At 42.3% G+C, this 20,938-nt stretch overlaps 1 protein-coding gene, 1 non-coding gene and 1 pseudogene across 2 annotated transcripts in view; 2 read left to right on the top strand and 1 right to left on the bottom strand.

Annotated features, from left to right (window-relative positions):
• The first annotated feature begins 253 nt into the window (after positions 1–253).
• Positions 254–20,938, top strand: part of Mtmr9 (myotubularin related protein 9) — a 43,376-nt gene continuing 22,691 nt past the window's right edge. The window contains exons 1-2 of the mRNA XM_003479386.5: positions 254–786; positions 20,478–20,586. Coding sequence (XP_003479434.1) covers positions 605–786; positions 20,478–20,586 — 291 coding nt within the window. The 5' untranslated portion in view covers positions 254–604. The remainder of the gene's footprint in view (positions 787–20,477; positions 20,587–20,938) is intronic.
• LOC134472739 (U6 snRNA-associated Sm-like protein LSm3) lies at positions 799–14,911 on the top strand (annotated as a pseudogene).
• LOC111754559 (small nucleolar RNA SNORA2/SNORA34 family) lies at positions 11,701–11,837 on the bottom strand. The gene has a single exon (XR_002789234.1). It is a non-coding gene; the product is annotated as a small nucleolar RNA SNORA2/SNORA34 family (small nucleolar RNA).

The raw sequence follows: 20,938 nt of genomic DNA, 5'->3' as shown, positions 1-20,938 counted from the left end.
CCCGGACGTTGTCTGATGAGAAGTGCGGCGGGAATGCGCGAAAGCAAAGCAAAGTTTTTTAGTAGGAACAGAATCTTCCACTCTAGTTGTGCGTCGGGAAGCATTTCCAGAGGACCTCGGCTAGGACCAACTTCCGGTACTGACCTCTCAGATTTCCGAGTTTTCAACTCGGCCGCTTCCGCCCGGAGTTACGGTAACTCTGGTTGCGAACAACTACTTCCGCCAGGAGTCCCTAGCGGCTCGGGCTGGGCAGCAGGCCATAAAGTGGCCTTCTCCTCTCTCCAGCTTGCCCGCCTGAGCCCTGGTGCCCTGGTGGCCGCGGCGGCTGCTGCAGAGGCAGTCGCGGCCGTTCTCTGGGGCCGAGTCCCGGGCTTGGGTGAACGGGAAGTGTCGGCGAGACGCCGGGGCCGAGCCCAGCCCCAGTCGCAGCCTCCAGCGGCGGCCAATACGGTCCCACAGGCCTCGCCGCGCCCACCCCGGCCTGCCCCGCCCTGGGCTCCGCCCGCGGCCCGCCCGGTGCCCGGCCAGCCTCGGCCTCGAAACGGTGTGACAGCCCTGCCGCTCGGGGACCCGGCCGTCCCCAGGCTCCGGCCGTAGGGGGAGCATGGAGTTTGCGGAGCTGATCAAGACCCCGCGGGTGGACAACGTGGTGCTGCACCGGCCGTTCTATCCGGCCGTAGAGGGGACCCTGTGCCTGACCGGCCACCACCTGATCCTGTCCTCCCGGCAGGACAACACGGAGGAGCTGTGGCTTCTCCATTCAAACATTGACGCCATTGACAAGCGGTGAGTGGTGCGGGTCTTCAGGCAGGCGCCCCAGAAAGGCTTCCTGGTGCTGTTCTGGTGCCCCTTTGCCCAGACAACCAGCTAAGTGGCTCTGCGTGGCCTACATCCAGGATTTGAGGTTTAGAAAACAAAGGTGTCCACATGAGATGCCTGGTTCCTGTTAAATCTGGGTGAAGTTCTAAATTATCATTTGGTTGTCATCCTGCTTATTTGGGGGAGCATAATACCTTTTGGTAGATTTTCAGTGATTTAAAATTTCGTCTCCTTTCTCCATCATGTTCCCTGAATCACTATTGATTGTCAATCAGAGTTCATGAAGTTGTGATTGGGCAAGATTCAGTCTTTACCACTTTGGAGGCAAATTTAAAGAATTGAGTATCTAGTTTTTAAGTTAAAACCATTTTATTTTCCCCTCAAAAATGTTCCGATTAAACTGGGCGTGGTGTTGCACACTTGTAATCCCAACGCTCAGAGAGGCTGAGGCAGGAAGATCACTGAGTTTGGAGCCCAGATTGGGCAGTTTAATGAAATCTTGTCTCTAAACAAACAATCCAAGTTCTGGGGATGTAGCTGAGTGGGAAGGCCCTGGATTCAGTCCTCAGTATGGGAGTTGGGGGGTCAATTTAATCCATTTCTTCTTATTTCTTACCTCTGGCTCATTTTAATGCTCACGCTAAGGGAAATTACAGTGTCTCCTATTCATCTTTACTCAGTTCTGCTTTTGGAAAGAACTGAGGAACAAATTGGCTCTTATGTCATAGTTTTAATCTTTGCAAGGTCAAAATCTTCTCAAAGTCAAAAAGCTGTGCTGTACTTCCACCTGCCTTAAACTTCCCAACGCCCGGTGTCCCTGTGTACTCTAGTAGGGAGAAGAAAAGTTAACCATCTAGGTTATGTGACTGGCAGCATTGCCAGACAGGAGAATCTGAGTATTAAGCGATTCCTACGGAGAATATGTCTTTAAATAATGTGTCCTGGTAGGGTGTTCAGCAGTTTGGGTGAAGCAGTGGTAGACTGCATTCAGTGAAGCAAAAGGCTCCAGGCAGGGCTCTAACTTGTGATCTTCCTGCTTCAGCCTCCCAGAGTGCTGGGATTACATAGTGTGTGCTGCTGCATCCAGCATATTATTTCTTGCCATTCCTTTTCATGAACCTTTCTTCCATTTCTTTTCACCATCTGTTTTTACAAGCTAATGGTCACTATTTATTGTTGCTCATAAAAGCCCTGCTTTCTGCTGTCTTTTTCTTTTATGGACCTTTTCCTTTTGTGGGAATGCCATGCTCTTCCTGTTTGTTAAACATTTATCAGATGCCTTTATGTTTCAGACATTTTGCGAGGCATTAAAGACACAAGACGAATAGAATGCAGTTCTTGTTTTTCAGGGGATTAAAGGTTATCATGTTTGTTACTCATTTATCAATATTCAGTTTAACCAGTTCAGCTGCCACATCTTTTTTGTGTGAAAACATAACTTCACACGACTGGAAGTAATTCCTTTCATCTTGAAATTTTCTAACTACTTCATTGTATTTCTTTCATTAGTGTGTATTCAAATTTCCATTTTGATTATGACACATATATTAGCTTTTTTGTTGTTTATTTATTTTTTGATTTTTCACCAGTACTCAAACTTAGGACCTTACACTTGCCAGGCAGGTGCTGGTGCCACAGAGCTACATCTCTGGCCCTATATTAGATTTTTGAAGTCAGAATTCACATCTGACTCTTTTTTATACCCTTCAAAATTCCTCTGTGGCTTGGACTTAAAGCATAAGGAAATAAGAGAAACATTGGCCCCCCAGTAGCCATTGGTACAGAGAGTGCGTATTCATGGTCTTTCTGTGACCTTTGAGTCTTCTCCAGTTGACTTTCTTTTATGGTTACTCTCCATTCACTCATTTTCTCATGTTTACATAGCATTTTTGGGTGCTGAGGTTTTTTTAGGGTCTAAAGATGAAGGTATGTAAGGCAGGAGCATTTTAGTTTGTTATGGGGGAATTAACAAACTGTAGACACTTAGATCCTTTTCCTGAGGAGCAGTGTGGTGCAGTGGGAAGAGCATAATTGTGATTAAGTCAGAGTTTAATTGTTGTTCTCAAGAAATATTTACTTCTTTGTGTTGTTCTGAGCATTGCCTGGGCTCCGCAGGCGGAATGGTGACTAAAGCAGACAGGTACTTACATACTGGAGGAGGAGATGGACTAAGGTAACAGATAAGGAAATACCAATGCCAGGTAATAAGTGACAGAAAGGGAAATGTAAAGGAAGACTCAAGAATGGAGCGTGCTGAGAAAGTGTCTTTAGAAAGGATTTCAAAGATGGAAAATCACATTTGATTAGAGACCTGAAGGAAGAAAGGAATCCAGCAATGTGCGTATCTGGAGGGAAGGCATTTTAGAGAACAGTGAATGCAGTGAGCTTGAATCAGGGACACTCTACAGCTGAGTGACCAGACAGCCTTCCCATACTTGATGCCCACGACATAAAGGAGGAGATGCTTAGGTTTGGCTCATGGGTTCAGGAAATCCAGTTCATGCTTGGCTGGCTCCAAGGCAGGAACATCATGGCAGAAGGGTGTGACAGAGCAGAGCTGTTGACTGCATGATGAGGAGGAAGCAGAGCAAGAGAGCAGTGCCGGGAGCAATGGGTGAGGGGTCAGATACAGTGCTCATGCCCGTGTCTCCAGGACCCCCAGCCACACCCAGGAATGTGTCCGTGAAGCCCAGGTGGACCCTGACCAGCCAAATGACATAATGAAGCTTAACTTTTATGTCCGACCCTTTGTCAGCAAGGTGCCCAAACATAGCCCCTTAAACTATTCTTAATTTCCAAATAAACAAAAAGTCCTAATTCTGCTTAATATGACACAGATACAGTAAATAAAACCAAAACCAGTAATCTCTTCCCAAAATGTCAACACTTTCAGCATTTTTCAAGCATCTAAGTCTTCTGTGACTATAAGCAAACTCTTAGCTGTGATCCTATGTAAAAATCAATTACATAATCACAAGGTATAAAGGAAGAGGTTAAACATTCCTATTCTGAAAGGGAGGAAGAGGGGAATAGCAAGAATGAGGCCAACACAAACCTGAAAGACAGCAGTGTAGTCAGTAAGTCCTTATACCTCAGTATCTGGGGCATAGGGTGGTGAAATGTGAGTACCAAAGGGTTTGAGTAGCCCCACACTTATGGTCTTGCTGGTTGCAGGCTACACAGCCTTTCTCTTGGGCTGGCTGTGCTCAGTGCCTGTGGCTTTCTTCAGCAGATGTTCTGTGTTACTGGTATCTCTGGCTTCCTGGAGTCTCCACTACACCTTTGGCTTCATCCCTGCAGCTTCATGCGCTGCCCTTTCAGGGGCTTCTTGCCTAGCCTCCTAGCCCTTCCTTTGAAATCTGGGGAGAGGCCTATGTGACCCCACAACTCTTGCATTCTGCATTCTGGTAGAACTAGCATCACATGGAATAGCTAAAGTGTGTCCAGCACAGGCAGTAGCTGGACCCCCTTGGAGCAATGGGCAACAGCAGTATCTTGAGGGCCTGAATGCCAGCATGGTGAAACAAATCCTGGAGAACCAATTCCTTAGGCAGCTTTTGTCAACAAGGAGTTCTGGGGGCTCTCTCCTCAAATGAAAGGTTTTCGCTTTTGCATGTTTGATCCTGCAGTGGAAGGGGTCTTGCTTATTCCTGAGATGCCCCAATTATTTTTTTTTCTTGTCCCCAAACAAAGTATTTGTTTGCTTTTTAATGGCACTAATCTATTTAACAGCCACACATCCTTTGGCCCTCACTTTTCATATGGTTCCTCCTGAGTCAAAACTGTTTTTCAAATTTTTTCCCCTCTGGTTTTTACATCTGATTCTTTTTTTGTTTTTTTTTTTTCTTACTGGTACCGGGGATCGAACTCAGGACCGCCTGCTTGCAAGGCAGGTGCTTATGCTGCTGAGCTAAATCCCTAGCCCTTACACCTGATTCTTACTATAAAATGACTCAAATCAGAAATGGCAGGTGACATGGACCAACAACAAACCATCAACGCCATAGAGGAGCCACTGAATCTCATCTGATTCAGCGTGGATGAGCATCTCTATGTGAAAATGAGGAGTGACCCAGAGGTTTGAGGCACCTTCTAATCAGCGTTTAAACACGACATTGGGAGATGTGGAAGAAACTGTGATCACTATAGAACTGATGAAGAGATGTACAAACTACTGAAATGGAATATCCTGATGCTGTTTGTCCGGGGAGCTGGTGTGGCATTAGTTGCCCCTCCTTTAGCATTGGCTGAAATGGAGAATTTGACCTGTGAGGCAACATTTGGCTGTTCGACTGCACCACACGTTCAGAGGACAAAGCTGTACACACATGGATGCTGGGAAATAGCCAGGGGCTTTGTTCACCCATGGAATGGGTTGATTTGCAAAAACCTTGCAGCATTTTAAGCTACGTAGCATTCTTGTTTTTCTCTCAGCTTTCCACTAAACAAGTTCTCCAAGGTGCTGAACTGTTTTTCAGGAGCTGGTTTGCTTTGGCATTCCTGCAGACATGGAGTGGCTGGTGGTTTTTCCTTTAAATGGAATGTGATGTTTCCTTTTTGATTAAAAAAATGACTAAAATCAGTCAGCAAAACCCACATCAAAGCCTGAATGTTGAACTACATTGAAATTTCCTCTGCCAGTCCTTTGCTCTTCATCTTAATATCTGAGAAAGCTTCAGACATAGGCAAAATGTAGACCTTTTCCCCCCAGAGTAGCACACATGTCCTCTAGTTCAATTGATAGTTGTTCCTACTAAAACCTTCTGAGCTTGGCCTTACTGTCTGCAAGGTTATCAGCATTCTGCTCTTCAGTGTACCAGCCAGAACTACCCATCAAGCTAGGCTTAGAGTATTTAATTTAATTTAATTTAATTTATTATTATTTTTTGGTACCAGGAATCAAACTCATAACCTCACACTTGCCAGGCAGGCGCTTATGCCACTGAACTAAATCCTTAGCCCTGGCTTACAGTATTTTAAAGCTCCTCTATTTACCATCTCCAAAACTTTTCAGATTCCCACAACCTAGTCCCAAAGGCTTGTAACCCTGGCGGTCAGGTACAGTCCCAGCAATGGCCCCACTCCTCTGGTACCAATTATCTGTACTAGTCACTTTCCTGTGGCTGAGACACAACCCCTGACACCCAGAATTGAAAAGGGGAGAGGTTTAACTTGGCTTATGGTTTTCAGGAGATTTGATCTGTGCTTGGCTCTTCCAAGGCAGGACCAGAGTGGTGGGTAAGGGAAATCTTATTTCATGGTGGCCTGGAAGCAGAGCTGGGAGCAGTGCTGTAGCAAGGGACCAGATACATAGCACCAAGGTCGTCCATCCCACAGTGACCCACCAGACACAGCCCAAGTGGCTCCCAGCCAGTCAGAGGAACACAGGCAAGCTTCGTATCCGAGAGCCACAGCAAGGATGTGGCTGCAGTGCCGGGCAGGGGAGGAGCTGAGGAGGTGGTGGGATGTGGTAGGCCAAGCAGAGACCGATCACCCAGGACCTTGTAGACCACATAGTGGGTTTCATGGAGGCTCTTGGAGAAGTGACAGTAGGGAAATAGGAACGAGTAGACTGTTTAGAAGGCGATTCTGGCTGCTGGCAGAACAGGGCTTGGAGAGACGCAAGGATGGAAGTGGCGGCCCAGGTAGGAGACTGCGGAGTGGCTCGGTTCCCAGTGCCAGTGACAGAATGAAGGCCTGGGTGCTCCCAGCCCGGCAGATTCGGGGTGCCGGGTGAAGACTGTGGTGCGCATCCTGTTGCTGAGGAATGCTGGAGTGGGAAGGAGAGAGTCGCTGGTTACGACCCCTCCGACCAGGACCGTGCTCCTGGGCAGGCTGCCTCCCCCGAGCCTCCCAGGGTAAAGCAGCAACTTACACTGAAGCATGGTTAGTTATTCTACAGGATGTTTTCCTCACATCGTTTTATTTGATCCTCTCCTTTTATGGGCCTCTGATGCAGAAAATTGAGATAATTTCATTTAGTTGATGACTCACCATTTCCAAGACTGATTCTGTAAATGTTCCCCCTTTTTCTTAGCTTACTCTTTTTTTCCTTATTTTTCACCATCGTTCGTTCCTTACCCTGTCCACAGTTCCTTTCCACAACTGTGTTATGCTGCTGTTTGATCGCTGTTGTGTGTGAGTGTGTTGTGTGTGAGTGTGTGCACCGTGTCGTGTGAGCCGATTTTACCTGGTTAGAGTGGCGCTGCGGATCTCCTTCTGTTTCTTGACATTCTAACTCAGCACCCATTTTCAGGACCTACCCCCAGTTTTGTATGGTCACCCACTTGTGGTTCTAGTAGAGAATTCCCAAATACTTAAAGTATTTTATTTACTAGACCTTTCAGACAGCCTCCAACTCCCTGCTGTCAGAAGCAGCTCTGACAGTGTGTCCCACCACAGCCCTACAAGCGCTTCTGCAGTTGTGTGTGAGTGTGGGGGGGTTTAGCACCCAGGAGGTGCACATCTCACTGCCACCGTGCTTTCCAAAGTGACTGTTTCAGTTTGCATTCATGTGGGTGCAGGAGAGAGCCTGATTCCTCCTGTTCTCACTGATGTTTGGTTTTATTTGTCTTCATAATTTTTGCCAAACTGAAGATTGTAAAATAGTACATCTGTTTTAATTGGCATTTCACTAAACAGGTACAGTAGTGTTGAGTATATGTCTTTCTGTATTTGTTAGCCATTGAGGTTTTTACATTTTTCCCTTTTTCTGTGATTTACCTGGTTCCTGTAGATCAGTTTTTAGAATTGGGTGTGTTGCTTTCTTTTGTTGATTTGTACTAGTTCCTTGTGTACTCAGTAGTACTGATTCTGCACTAAGTCGTTTTATCTGTTCTTATTCTGTTAACTCTGCTATTCCTTTTATTGAATGAAAGTTCTTGATTTTAGTGGAAAATCCATGCTTTTACTTGATGTTATGTGTGTTTCCTGTGTTCAATTCCCAGCATTTGGGGGACAAAAGAACTTCTTTCCTGTCCCAAATTCACCAAGATACTCTTCTACATTTTATTCCATGATGGCTTTATAATTTTACCCTTCGCTTCTTATTTAGGATTCACTTCTTATTTAATAAAGGATTCTGCCTTTATTTCAGGTATGATAAGAACTTAACTTTTCTTCCCAATCTAATAAGCCAGTTGTTTTAAGATTGTCATCTAACAACCTATCAGTGGCCAATTTGTCCAATAGGAAGTTGTCATATATGTGTACAGGTCTGTTTCTTAGCTCTGTGTCTTAATCATGGGTTGTAAATCTTTTTGTTACAATATTATTTAAATTCTGTGGGTTTGTAATAAAACTCAAATATCCCGTAGTGAGCTTGGAGTGGTGGCGCATATCTGTAATTGCAGCACTCTGGAGGCTGAGGCCCAGGATCGCCAGTTCAAGCCTCGCCTGGGCAGTATAGGGACTCAGTGATACCCTATTTGCAAATAAGAAAGGAATAAAGGCTGCAATAAAGGCTGTAGGTGTGGCAGTGTGAAGGCCCGGGTTTAATCCTCAGTACCAGGAGTAGGTTGGACTTGAGTGCTAGTTACACATTTTCCCTCTTTAAAAAAATTGGCAACTGTGGTTGAGCCTCTATGTTTCCTTGCAGTATCTGAAAACTTGCTGTATTCCTATGATTTGAAAAAAACTTTATTTCCAGCTAGGGGCACAGCTCAATTGTAGGGCATATGCACAGCATGCACCAGACCCTGGGTATGATCCTTAGCACTAAAATGAATAACAAATAAATGAAGACAGTTTTATTTCACAGTAAATACAGTCTCATAGAAAGTTGCAAAAACAGTGCATAAGGTTGTTAGTCCTTCTGCCAGCTTTCCCCCGTGATGACCCTGTATGGTTCAGCTCACTTGTCAGCTTCACTGGCATGGGAGCCAGCTGGAGGGTTAGCAAAGCACCCCCTGGTGTGTCCAGGGGAGTGAAGGAAGTGTGCTTTCGGGTCTCCTCTCAGCACTGTTGTCCTGCTGGGCTGCCTGGCCGCCATGAACTGAGCAGTTTTACTGCATCACGCCCCTGTGCCACGATGTTCCTGCCTTGATGCCAGCAACCACGGACTGAATTCTCTGAAACCAGGAGCCAAGTGCAAGCTTTCCTCTTTTAAGTTGTGGGGGATAGGTATTGTGCCTCAGCAAAAGGAAAGCTGATGATACAATGTCTCCTATACATATCATGTAACATAAAAAAGTAGGATGTCAACATTAGTGTTATATTGGTAACTAGACCTCAGTCTTTACAGTTTTTACCAGTTTCATAGAATTTTTAAAAAGTGGATTGTTTTAAATTTATAGGCTTATTAGAGTCAAATTGCTATCCTCACATCCACAATCAGTGGTTCTTTTGTTACTTATTTAGTTCCACCTCCATACCCCTTCCTGGAGCTTTAAGATCAAGGGCATGCCAGCTACTCTACTGATAACTGATAATACAGAAATTAATCAAATCTGCTTCTACCTTAAAGAGATAAGAGCAATTTTAAGAAATAAACATAGAAGCCAATAAGTATGATAAAGTGCTTTAAGTGCTGGGACAGGCGTGTGTACAAGCTCGGGACAGTAAACAGAAATGAGTAAAGTAGATCTGAATCTGACGAGTATGTGAACTATGGGAATTTTGTGGTGCTCTTGTGTTTTTAAAAAATAGTTTCCAAGCCAGGGATATAACTCAGTGGCATGGCACTTACCTGGCCAAACATGAGGTCCTGAGTTCTATTCCCAGTTCAGAAAAAATTAGTTTTCCTTGACTCAGTATTCTGTGGTAGTAATGATTGGAAACATTGAACGAAAGGAGAATAATTTGATAGTTTATAGCATTTTTGTTTACAAACATAGCAATTTTTTTCTCACTCCCCTGGTCATTCTTATTCTTTGTAATTCCAGGTAAAGCCAACCAAACAGAAAATGGAGGAGTTCATTTATAAAAGATGTTATAACAAAAATAGATGATGTGTAAGTTTACACAGTGATAACCATATATATATTTATAAACTTTTTAAACTGAGAATTTTATTATTTTATGTATTTATTCTCCAGCTCAAGCAGAACATATATAATGTTATTTTATTTTATTTTGTTTATTTATTTTTTGGTACCAGGGATCAAATTCACAACCTCATGCTTGTCAGGCAGGTGCTTATGCTGGTGGGCTAAATCTCCAGCCCTCGTCTGATTTTAAAAATAGGTTTATCCTGATGGATGTGATGGTGCATCTCTATAATCCTGGAGGCTGAGGCAAGAGGATTATTCTGAGTTCGAGGCCAACCTAAACTATGTAGTGAGACTGTCTCAAATCCAAACCAAACCAAACTAAACCAAACTAAAACTAAAACAAATAAAATCCTAGATTTATCAAGGTATAACTGATAGACAATAAGCTGTACATATTTAAGATAAAATTTGATCTGTGTTGGTGTTTTTTTACACATTCCTGAAGCCATTACCATTATGAATGTAATGAACTTTTTACCCCAAAGGTTTCCTGACATTCTTTTTATTTTTTATCTGTTTTATTTTAAAGAGATGAAAACAAAACAATAAAAATTATATAGAATTTCAAAACAAGATGATAGGAAATTAGCAATGGTCACTATATTATATATTATCTTCAAAATAGTTGCTCAGATCATAAGATAAGGAAGGGACTTATACTCACAGACGCACACACACACACACACACACACTATAGTTAAGATAATTGTGCTACTAATTCTGTTAGTTCATGGAGGGGAACCTAGTGCTTGATTGTGTGATGTGTCCCACATGCCTGTGTCTTGTCATCTGGTCTTCTGTTAAGGCCGCTTTACCTCCATTCTCGCATCTGTCACATCCCAGGGCGCACACTGCACCGCTGCCTGCAGCCAGCCGGGACGGTGCATTCAGTACCAGCAATGAATTAAAGACACAAAGCTTAAGGACAGGAGCACGCTGTGTTGGAAAAGGGGGAGAAGGAGACGACAGAAGGCCACGACGGCAGGGGCTCTGGACTGAGGGAGGGTGGATGGCACTTTGCTCCCAGCTGCTGTTCCTGGGTTCCAGAGCTTTCCCACTCCCTGGAACCTGCCATACCCTGATTGGTCCCTGGCTGTCACAGGTGGACCCAGATCTCGAGACCGTAACTCCATGCCATTATCTGTATCCACATTCTTAGGTGGCCTTCATTTGATTTTTCCTGTCAGGCCTTGTATCTGGGATTTGGGGCTCGTTAGGAGAAACCTTACATCAGAGTTGCCTTAGTGGTTAGGTAGAGGAGGTGTGTGTGTACACAGTGACCTGGAGTGGGAATGTGTGTATATGTGCGTGTGTGTGTGAATACATACGTGTATATATGTGTGTGTACACACACACATATGCATTTTTATATACTTTTTTAAATTGTTTTTTTATTTTAAAGGGAGTAAAATTAAACACAACAAAACAGAACAAAATAGGATGTAGGAAAGCAATGTAAGAGATACAAATTTCAAAGCTAGATGACCTGAGATCTTCACTATCATATTGTCTCTTGTTTTCTTCCAAATAGTTGTTCATATCTTCGCATACAGAGATTTCATACAAAACAACATAGTATAAAACTCATCCAAATGAGGAAGGAGACAGAATGAGGAAGGCGTTTTAGGTCTTGAAAACCAGACAACAGGGAAGTCACCAATGGCTGTTGTAGAGTTTCTCATTCTCTTCAAAATAGCTGTTCATACTTTCATGTATATTAAAGTTCAACAAAACAAAACAGGCAGGGGGGAGGGGTTGCTTGGTTTCCTGCCGCTACAGGTCCCAGCATGGCGCGGGTCCCAGTAAATGCTGGAGGCTCCCATCCTGGGCCGCCTGAGCCCGCCAGGCTCACAGCTGCTCTCAGGGGTGTGGTTGGGTGGTGGATTCTTCAAGCTGTTTCTTTCTAATGAATTGACCATTGTACTGTCCAAGTTCTGAAATGGCCAACAGACCATAGAAAGACATCTCTTTAGGCTCTTGCTTGAAACCAACAGCATCAGGAAGCTGCCGGTCTTGATTCAGGGCCAGGTATTTTTATATACTAAATTAAGAGTTTTCTTTTAAGTGGTCACCTAGTCTCCTTTCCATCTGATCACAGAGGTGGGTCAGTGCGGCTACCGTGGTTTCCAGACCTGTCTACTGTGTACTGTCTGTTGCCTTCTTCTTCTCTTAATTGCTTTCTCCATTGAACGTTTAACTCTTTTCTAATTGCCAGAAAGCCTAATGAGACCCTTAGTTTATATATATATTTTTTTCATGTCTTCAAACCCTTTCCCCTACATAGCCACAGATTAATTTGCAGTTTTAAAGAAATTTACATCTGGCCCAGGGATTTAGCTCAGCTGCAAAAGTGCCTGCCTGGCAAGTGCGAGGTTGTGAGTTTGATCCCTGGTACCCCCCGCCCCCAAAAAGAAATTTTCATCCACGAACCATAAACCATCAGTGCTCTTTGTCCCGAGTCTGTCACTCAGCATAATTGTTTTGAGCCCCACCCGTGCTGTGTGTGAGTAATCTGTTCTTTTTGTGGCTGCATCCTAGTCCAGTGTAAGATGCTCCACACTGTGATTGTTTACACACCAGCCAATGGTCACGTGGCTGGCACTGCTTTGGGTTTGTTACAGCTTCTAGGGACACCCTTGTACAGGTCTTACATGAACTTACAGTTTCCTTTCTCTGGGGGTATACTTACTTGTAGAAGGGCTGGATCAGGTATAGGTGTGTTTTTAAGTTTTTAAGAAACAGTCAACCTTTTCTAAAGGGCTTTACCTACGGTTTCACCTCCCATCTGCGTGTGTATGAGCTCCTGCTCCTGCATCCTTGGTCCCTCCCAAATTTTAGCCTTTGGGTACGTGTGAAGTGTCCTGTGGTCTAAACTTTGATTTCTCTTAGGATTAATGACGCAGTGTGGCTTTTTTCTGTGCTCATTTTCTGCCCATGTGCCTTCTGTGGAGCAGTTTTTCATGTGCTTATTTCCCGTCCGTTGTCCTTTTGGGCTGAGAATCCGTTGAGTTGTTTTAACTGGATTGCTTCTGTCCTCAGTGTGTTTGGGACTTACAGATGCAGATACATATGCTATTATGTATTCTGCAGTTACTTCTTTTATCATATGCATGCAGTTTAGAAATGTTTCCTTGCAGTCTGTGGTTTATCTTTTCATTCTTTTTAACAGTATCTTTCAAGCTGGGGATGTAGCTCAGCAACACAAGCGCCTGCCTGGCAAGCTCGAGGTCCAGAGTTAGGTCCACAGCACCAGAAACAAGAACAAAAAAATTAGTGTTTTTTAAAGAGCAATTTAAATTTTGAAGGGGTCCAATGTATTGGTTTGTCCTTTTACAGACTGATATTTTTCCCCTTTCATACTTTCCTTTCTTCTTTGCTTTATGTTTGTGGTACATATGTTCCCATTCTTGGTGTGGAGCAGGTGCATATACAAAACACATCTTAACTCCTTTCTTTACCCTGTTTCCCTCCCCTTCCATCTCTTGAGCCCCATCCCCTTTGAGAAAGATCTGTCTCCTTACTTTCTATTATCTGTCTTTTATTTTGTTCTTTATTTATGCATTGCGTTTCTCATATAAAAGAAACCATGTGATGATAATTAATTGTGGGCCTGACTTATCTCACTTATTTCACTTAATATTATGGTCCCAAGGTGCATTCATTTTCCTTCAAACGACTCAAGTTTATCTATTTGGCAGAGTAATATTTCATTGTGTGTAAATGACACATTTTCTGTATGCATTCATCTGTTGATGACATATGGGCTGCTTCTAAGACTTCTAAGACTTTTGTGTTTTGTCTAAAATACTGTTGTCTAAAGCTTAAAGTCATAAAGATTGTTCTCCCATGTTTTCTTCTAGCAGTTTTTTACAGCTTCAGGCTTTCTGTTTAAGTAAAAGATACCATTTTGACTTAGCTTTTGTCTATGGATCATGGTGTGGATTTAATTTTTTCTTTTTTTAAAATAGGTATCCTCTCATTCTAGCATAATTTGTTGACAAGACTACCTTTTCATTAATGAATTGTCTTTACAACTTTGTCCATATTTAATGAATCTATTTCTTGGACTTTTCTGTTTTTATTGATCTGTTACTTATTTTCATTGTCACACTGTCTTGGTTACCATAGCTTGAACATTAAATCTTGAAATTATGTATATTAGCTAACCAACTTTGTTCTTAATTGTTTTGGATATGTGAGATTATTGGAATTTTCATGTGAATTTTAGAGTCAGCTTTTCAGTTTCTATGTGTAAAAGCCTGTTATGATTTTGACTGGAATATACCAAATCAAGAGGTAAATTTGGGGAGAATTGACATCTTAAAATACTGATTTCCAATCCTTGAACAAAGTGTGTCTCTTCATTTATTTCTATGTAGACTTTAATTTCTTTCAGCAAAGCTTTATCCTTTTCACTTATAAGTCTTTTACAGCATTTTTTGGATTTCCTCTGCAAATTTCCTATTTTTGTGGTATTTTTGTTTCAATTTCAGATTGCTTATTGGTATTAATCATGTTTTCCATTTTCTATATTTTATGATACTTGGACATCTTAGACCTGGGGAGTGACTGCCCTTCCCAGGGTCGGCCAGTTCCCTAGGATCGCGAACAGTTTGAACAGTTTGCCTGTTGGCATGCCCTTGAGCCCGCGTGCAGGGTCATTCCCTTTGTCCGCCTCTTTATCGAGCCCCTGCAGTCAGGGCCACCCCAGGGTCAAGTACCAGACAAGGGAGAACCACCGCTGTCTCCCAGAGCCTGCCAAAATTAGACCACTGATCCTAACTCTGTTCAGAGCTTGCCTGCTTGCCTTGCCCCACTTTTCTGCAAAAGCCACAGTAAACAATCTGGCCCATGTTTCCCGCACTCTCCGGTCTTCTGGCCAGCCCGGTGCGTAGCGAGTGCGCCCTCTGCCGGACAAGTGTTAGCTTCCAATGGCAGTCCTCTGCTGGCTTTGCTGTATTTGAATAAAAACAAAATCCTGGGTGTGAATTAAAATGTTGCAATAGAACATAGAAATCCTATTGATTTTTCTATGGTAATTGGTAGCCTAGCCAATAATTATTAATTCTAATAGCTATTTCATAGTTTCCATTGGATTTCTTTTCTTCCTCCTCTTCTTTTTCTCCTCCTCCTCCTCCTCCTCCTCCTCCTCCTCCTCCTCCTCGTCTTCCTCCTCTTCCTCCCCCTCCTCCTCCCCCCCCCTTTTTGTTTTTCTTTTGCAGTGCTAGGGATCAAACCCAGTTTTCCCCTTGGTGCTACACAAGTGCTGTACCACTGAGCTGTGCTTCCAGTGCAGTGGCTTCTTAACCATCTGGGGACACAGACTGGTTCCCTTTCAATCTGGCTGTCCCTTCGTCTTTAGTACAATGTATAGAACAGCGAGAGTGAACGTCTTCATGCTGTCTTGATCTTAGAAAGATTCATTTTTCACTGCTCCATGTGCCGTATGTTTAAGAGTTTTGTTTTTATAAATGTTCTTATTTGGTTGAGGATATTCTCTTGTGTTCCTAGTTTGATGAGTAGGTTTTTCATTGTTGTCATTTTTATTTTTAAACCAGGAACAGATGTTAGATTCTGTCAAATGTATTTTCTGCATCTACTGAGCTGACATAAGGCTTTGTTTGTTTGTTTGTGTGGTGAATTACTTGATTTCAGTCAAATGTTAAACTGAAATTGCATTCTGGGATAGATCCCAGTTGGTTGTAATATATTGTCCTTTTTGTATACTCCTGGATTTGATTTGCTAATATTTTGTTTAGGAATTTTGCATCAAGTTCGTGAGGGATATTGGTCTGTATCTTGTAATGTATTTGTCTCTTTTTTTTTTAATTAGGGTAATGTTGGACTCATGGAATGAATTAAGAAGCAGTTTCCTCCTTTCCAATTTTCTGGAAGAGCTTGTCTTGCATTTGTAGTGTTTTTCTATTAGTGTTTTGTTGAATTCATTGGTAAAGCCATCTGGGCTTACAGTTTTCATTGCGGTCAGAATTTTAAAGAAAACTTCAGCTTCTTTAATAGATATAGAGCTAATAAGGCTATTTTTTCTTGAAAGGTAAAGTTTGTGTCTTTTGAAGAATTTGCCCATTTCATTTACTTTGTTTAATTTTTTGCATAAATAAATAATACAAATAGTAAATACTGCTACTGGTATTTCCTGTTATTCTTTCAGGGTCTGTAGTGATTGTCACTCTCAGTGCTGGTTCTTTTCTTGATTGGGTTGGCTAGAGGTTTGTCATTGTCGTTGTATAATCCTTTAAAATAATCCTTTTTTTCCCCTATTTTTCCCTCCCATTCCATTTAATTTTGCTGTGCCCTTTATGATTTAATTTCCTGTACTTCTGTTTTAACTTGCTGCTATCTGGTAAAGCAGGTGCTGAGAACACTACTTTCTTTAGATGGTAAAGAAAGCTTTAATAGCTTTCTTTAATAGCTAGTAAAGAAGCGTTACTAGCTTCTTGAGACGGTAAATTTACCACAAGTTTTGCTTTAATAGGATTCCACAATTTTATACATTTTATTTTCACTCAGTTCAAACACTTTCTCCTTTAAAACTTGATTTTTTCCTTCAGCACTCACCGCGCTCCTGGGAAGGTGGGTGGCCCATAGACTCCAGGTGGACAGAGAGGGCAGGGCCGCTGTGCCGGCCCCCCAGCGTGCCTGGCCTCTGCTCCTCGGTAGTTAGAAAGATACTGAAATTTCGCAGTGTAATCGTGGCAGGGCCCTGTTCAGTTCCATCAGTTTTAGGTTCTGTCAGCTTTTGCTTCATTCATTTTGAAGCAACATTAACCACATTGGTGTTCCGTCCTCTTGGGGACTTGGTCTCTTCATCTGTGTGAAAGTGCCCGGGTACTTAGTAAGCTTTCTTGCCCTGAAACCTACCTCGTCTGATAGTAATGTAAGTAGCACTGACTTGGGTGGGTGTGGTATGTAGTTTTCATCATTTTATGATTGACATTTATTTCTTTATATTAAAACGTGTTTCTTAGGGGAGCATGTGGTTGACTTTTGCTTTTTCAGCCTGGCCTGAAAATGTCTGCCCCTTACAGTGGTTTTGATTCATTCATAGTTAATATAATTGTTTAGTAAGGTTAGCTTTAGGTCTGTTATCTTGATATATCTCATAATGATACTTGCTTTTATTTGTTCTATTTGATCTCTTCCCTCCCGTATTCTTTCTACCTTTTTTTTTAGATTTTTTTTTTAAAAAATTGATTCCTTAAGCTGGGCATGGTGGTACATCCCTGTAATCTTAGCACTCAGGAGGCTGAGGCAGGAGGATTCTTGCAAGTTCAAGACCAGCCTGAGTTACAAAGTGAGCTGAAGGCCAGCCTCAACTGCATAGTGCAACTGTCTCAAAAAGACAAAAAATAAAAAAGGTTCTTTTTGGGGGGGCTGTTGGGGATTGAACTTAGAGTTTTTGTCCTGAGTGATAGCCCTACCCTTCTGTATTTTTTATTTTGAGACAGGGTCTCACTAAGCTTCTGAATTCCCAGACTGAGCTAGAATCTGATCTTTCCCCCTTAGCCTCCCCAGAGTGCTGGATTATAAGCATGTTCCACCACGCCTGGTGTTTTATTTCTGTGCTTGCCTTACGGTTTACTGCATAATCTTTAACATCATAGTCTACTGCCAACTGATACCTGCTATGTCAGGTATAGTATCAAAATCTTGTCATAAATATTTTATTTTTTCTTCAATAATCTGCTGTTACTGTCAGGTATGTCATTAAGACCCACATCGCATGATTATTTTTTTAAAAGTTTTAAATCAAGTTACATTGAAAGAAAAGATATAAAACTAAACCTGTAGTTGCCAACTCTAGTGCTCGTCATTCCTTTGTGTAAATCTGTGTTCCCATCTGGTGCCAATTTTCTTTTGCTTTCTCTCTTTCTCTCCTTGGCCAGGGACTCCATTTTCACGTGTGTGGTGCCTGCTGTCCCAGGGTTCATTCATGTGCTTTGTAAATTTTTGTAACATTTCATTTTAGATAGTTTCTATTCTTAGATTTTCCTTTTCACTCACCTTTTCTTCTGTTTAGCTTGTTTTTAATGACGCCATCCGTGTACGTGTGTGTGTGCATGTATATTACTTAGAAATTATAGTTTTTATCTCTAGAAGTCGTTTGATTATTTTCATGTACATATGTGTATATAAAAAATTTATATTCTGTGTCTCTAGTTCTTTTGACATATGGTGTAACAAAGTCCTAACCCTTTTAATATTCTAGTTAATCCTAACGTCTGTGACAGGTATGGGTTGTATTCAATTTGGCTTGACTTTTTCATTTTTTACATTTTAAGTTTTATTTTCCTGTTTCTTTGTACACCTGGTAATTCTTTTTTAACAAGTTATAAGGATAATAAAATCCTATAAAACAAAACAGAGTAAAACCAACCAAAACAAAGCTTGGTATAGAACTTAGAAGCAGGGTATCGGGAAGACAAGAATGGCTACCATAGCATGTCTTGTTATCTTCACAATAATTGTTCATTCCATCAGGTATAGCAACATCAGCCAAACAAAACAGAATCAAACTGATCAAAACAGAACTTTGAATAAAGCAAAACAATTGGAATAATACAAACCAGTGAGAAAACATTGTATTTCAAAGACAAGATAGAAGGACGTTTCCCATATTTGCTATACTGCATACTGTCATCCCAATAGATGCTCAGAGTGCTGAGCCCCGGCCTGCAAAATCAACCAAACATCGCATGCATTCAGTTGCTTTTTGTACCTCAGTTGCTATCAACTCAGCCTGTCCTCTGAACCAGCTGGTTGCTAGCGGTGGAGGTGTGTTGATTCTCAGCCCTTGCCTGGTAGGCTCACAGAAGGTACTATCTTGATTTTTCTTTTCCTGGGTCCCTTGTAAGGCTTACCAGAAAGGCTGTTTAGTTGGCTTCTTCACAGCTGATAATTCTTGATTATATAACAGATATGGCAAATTTTGCCTTGACGGGTGCTGGATATTTTTGTATTGTTACAAATATTCTAGCGAGTGTGGTGGTGCACTCCTGTAATCTCAGCACTTGGGAGGCTGAGGCAGGAGGATCATTGCAAGTTTGAGACCAGCCTGAGCTACAAAGCTTGCTAAGGCCAGCCTGAACTGGGTAGCAAGACCCTGTCTCAAAAAGACAATAAATAAATAAATAAGTATTCTTTAGCTTAATCCTGGAATTCAGTTAGGTCAGGTGGAGGTCACTTGGCCTTCGTGAGTCTTGGTCTTGGGTCTGAAGTAGCACTTAGCTTAGGGCAGTCATTCCTGCTGCACCCTTCTGAAGGTTGTGCCTGGTCCCTTGCAAGTTCCCAGAGTTTTACAGTCCATTGGTGACCTTGTTCTGAGCCTGTATGAGACCTGCTTCCTTGGATCTTCCCAGCTGCTTCTTTCCAAGCTGCCACACTCCATTTTGTGTTGCTGTATAGTAGAACACCACACACTGGGTAATTTATGAAGAGAAGACATTTATTTCTCAGGTTCTGGAAGCCAGGAAGTCTGCCATCCAGGTACAGGTGTTTGGCACAGGCCTCTGTAACCATGTTATCCTAGCATGAGGGTAACCGGGCAGGAGAGAGCAGGACCTCACAGCCTGCCCACCTTACGGTTCTAGTCTTGGAGCACTGAGGCACTGGGGATTAAGTTCACAACACATGAACTTTAGGGAACACATTCGGACCCCAGTGGCAGTCTTGGGTGATGTATTCTCATGTGAGGGCAGTCACTGTTTTGCTGAGCACTTGAGGTTCATGCTCCACAGACCTCTGTGGTTTTCTGTGTTTTCCATCTGACATTCTCACCAGTGACTTGTCGCCCGCCTGTTCCTTTCCAGCTGTTGGTCCTGCCCGGTTCCCTTGCTGCCTACCTAGAAACACAGAGCAGCTGAGACGTTCACAGGACTGTCCTCGTCCCTGGGTCTCAGGGCCCACTGCTCTGTGTGTTTTGATAGTCCATGGCTTGCAAACAGTTGTTCCTTACATTTTATATGCTCATTTGGTTGCTGGAGGTAGGAGAGTAAATCTGTAATCCCAGTCTGTACTGGAAGGAGAAGTGCCAACAGTATGTTTTGAAAGTATATTTTAACAAAGGCATTCCATTGTGTTGTCAGCTATGGAAGGCTTGTAGCATTTTATGCAATAGAATTTAACCCATGCGGACAGCGTGGAGACGTGGAGCTGTGGGAATCATGTTTCTAAGCTGGGTAAAATGCAAATAAAATCATCAGTGCAATCAAACTGATCAATCTGAGAGTTCCTAGTTAGGGAATTCTCTCAGAAATATTAGTGGAAGAGGCCTGGGGCAACCAGTGGCAAGCCAAGAGAAATAAAAAATAAAAATAAAATCAGCTACTGTGGGTAGAGACAACAATAGCAACACAACAAAACAGATATCCCAACTAAGGTACAATTAAATTTGCATAAAACTTGCCAACACGAAATGTGTGATTAGATATGGCATTTATTCTAAAGTTTTCTTTAGTTCAATATAGATAGTATAAGCTAATAGTTTTTAAGTATTGAAAAGAGATATTTGTGTTTTCAGTGGATTGCTGCATGCGTGGTGGTCGGTACAATCAGAAATGGAAAAGCGTCTCTCACAAACCCTGGACCCATTCCTTACAGATTTAACCAGGACTGTGTGCGTTCCTGAGCATGATTTGTAATTTCTTACAGATTTGTGGGATCGCTGGGTACAATCATCATAAAATGTAAAGATTTTCGAATTATTCAGTTGGATATTCCTGGAATGGAGGAATGCTTAAACATAGCCAGTTCCATTGAGGTAAGTTTGTGTGCGTGCATGTGTGTGCATGCGTGTGTGTGTGTGTGTGTGTGTGTGTGTGCGCGCGCGTGCAGATTTGTGATGATAAGGTTGTTCTGTCTTTTTTCTTTTTAAATCATATGTTAGTAGCACAGAATGGCAAGTTTCTTTTGGAAATTTGGTACATGAATTTAACATACCTTAATGATTTTAAAATCTCATTACTGCCCTCTTTCATCCCTGATCCCTTTCCCTACCTCCAAAATTCCGCCCTCTAGTTTCCTGTCATCATTCATTCATGGTTCCTCATATAAGAACCCATGCAGTATTTAACTTTCTGAGTCTGGATTATTTCACTTAGCAGGATGCTCTC

The sequence above is a fragment of the Cavia porcellus genome, unplaced genomic scaffold (assembly GCF_034190915.1).
Source record: "Cavia porcellus strain 051 isolate PalLab524CR breed Dunkin Hartley unplaced genomic scaffold, mCavPor4.1 scaffold_24, whole genome shotgun sequence".
In the NCBI taxonomy this organism is placed as follows: Eukaryota; Metazoa; Chordata; class Mammalia; order Rodentia; family Caviidae; genus Cavia; species Cavia porcellus.
The sequence above is the reverse complement of the archived record's forward strand: the minus strand, read 5'-3'. Positions and strand labels throughout refer to the sequence as shown.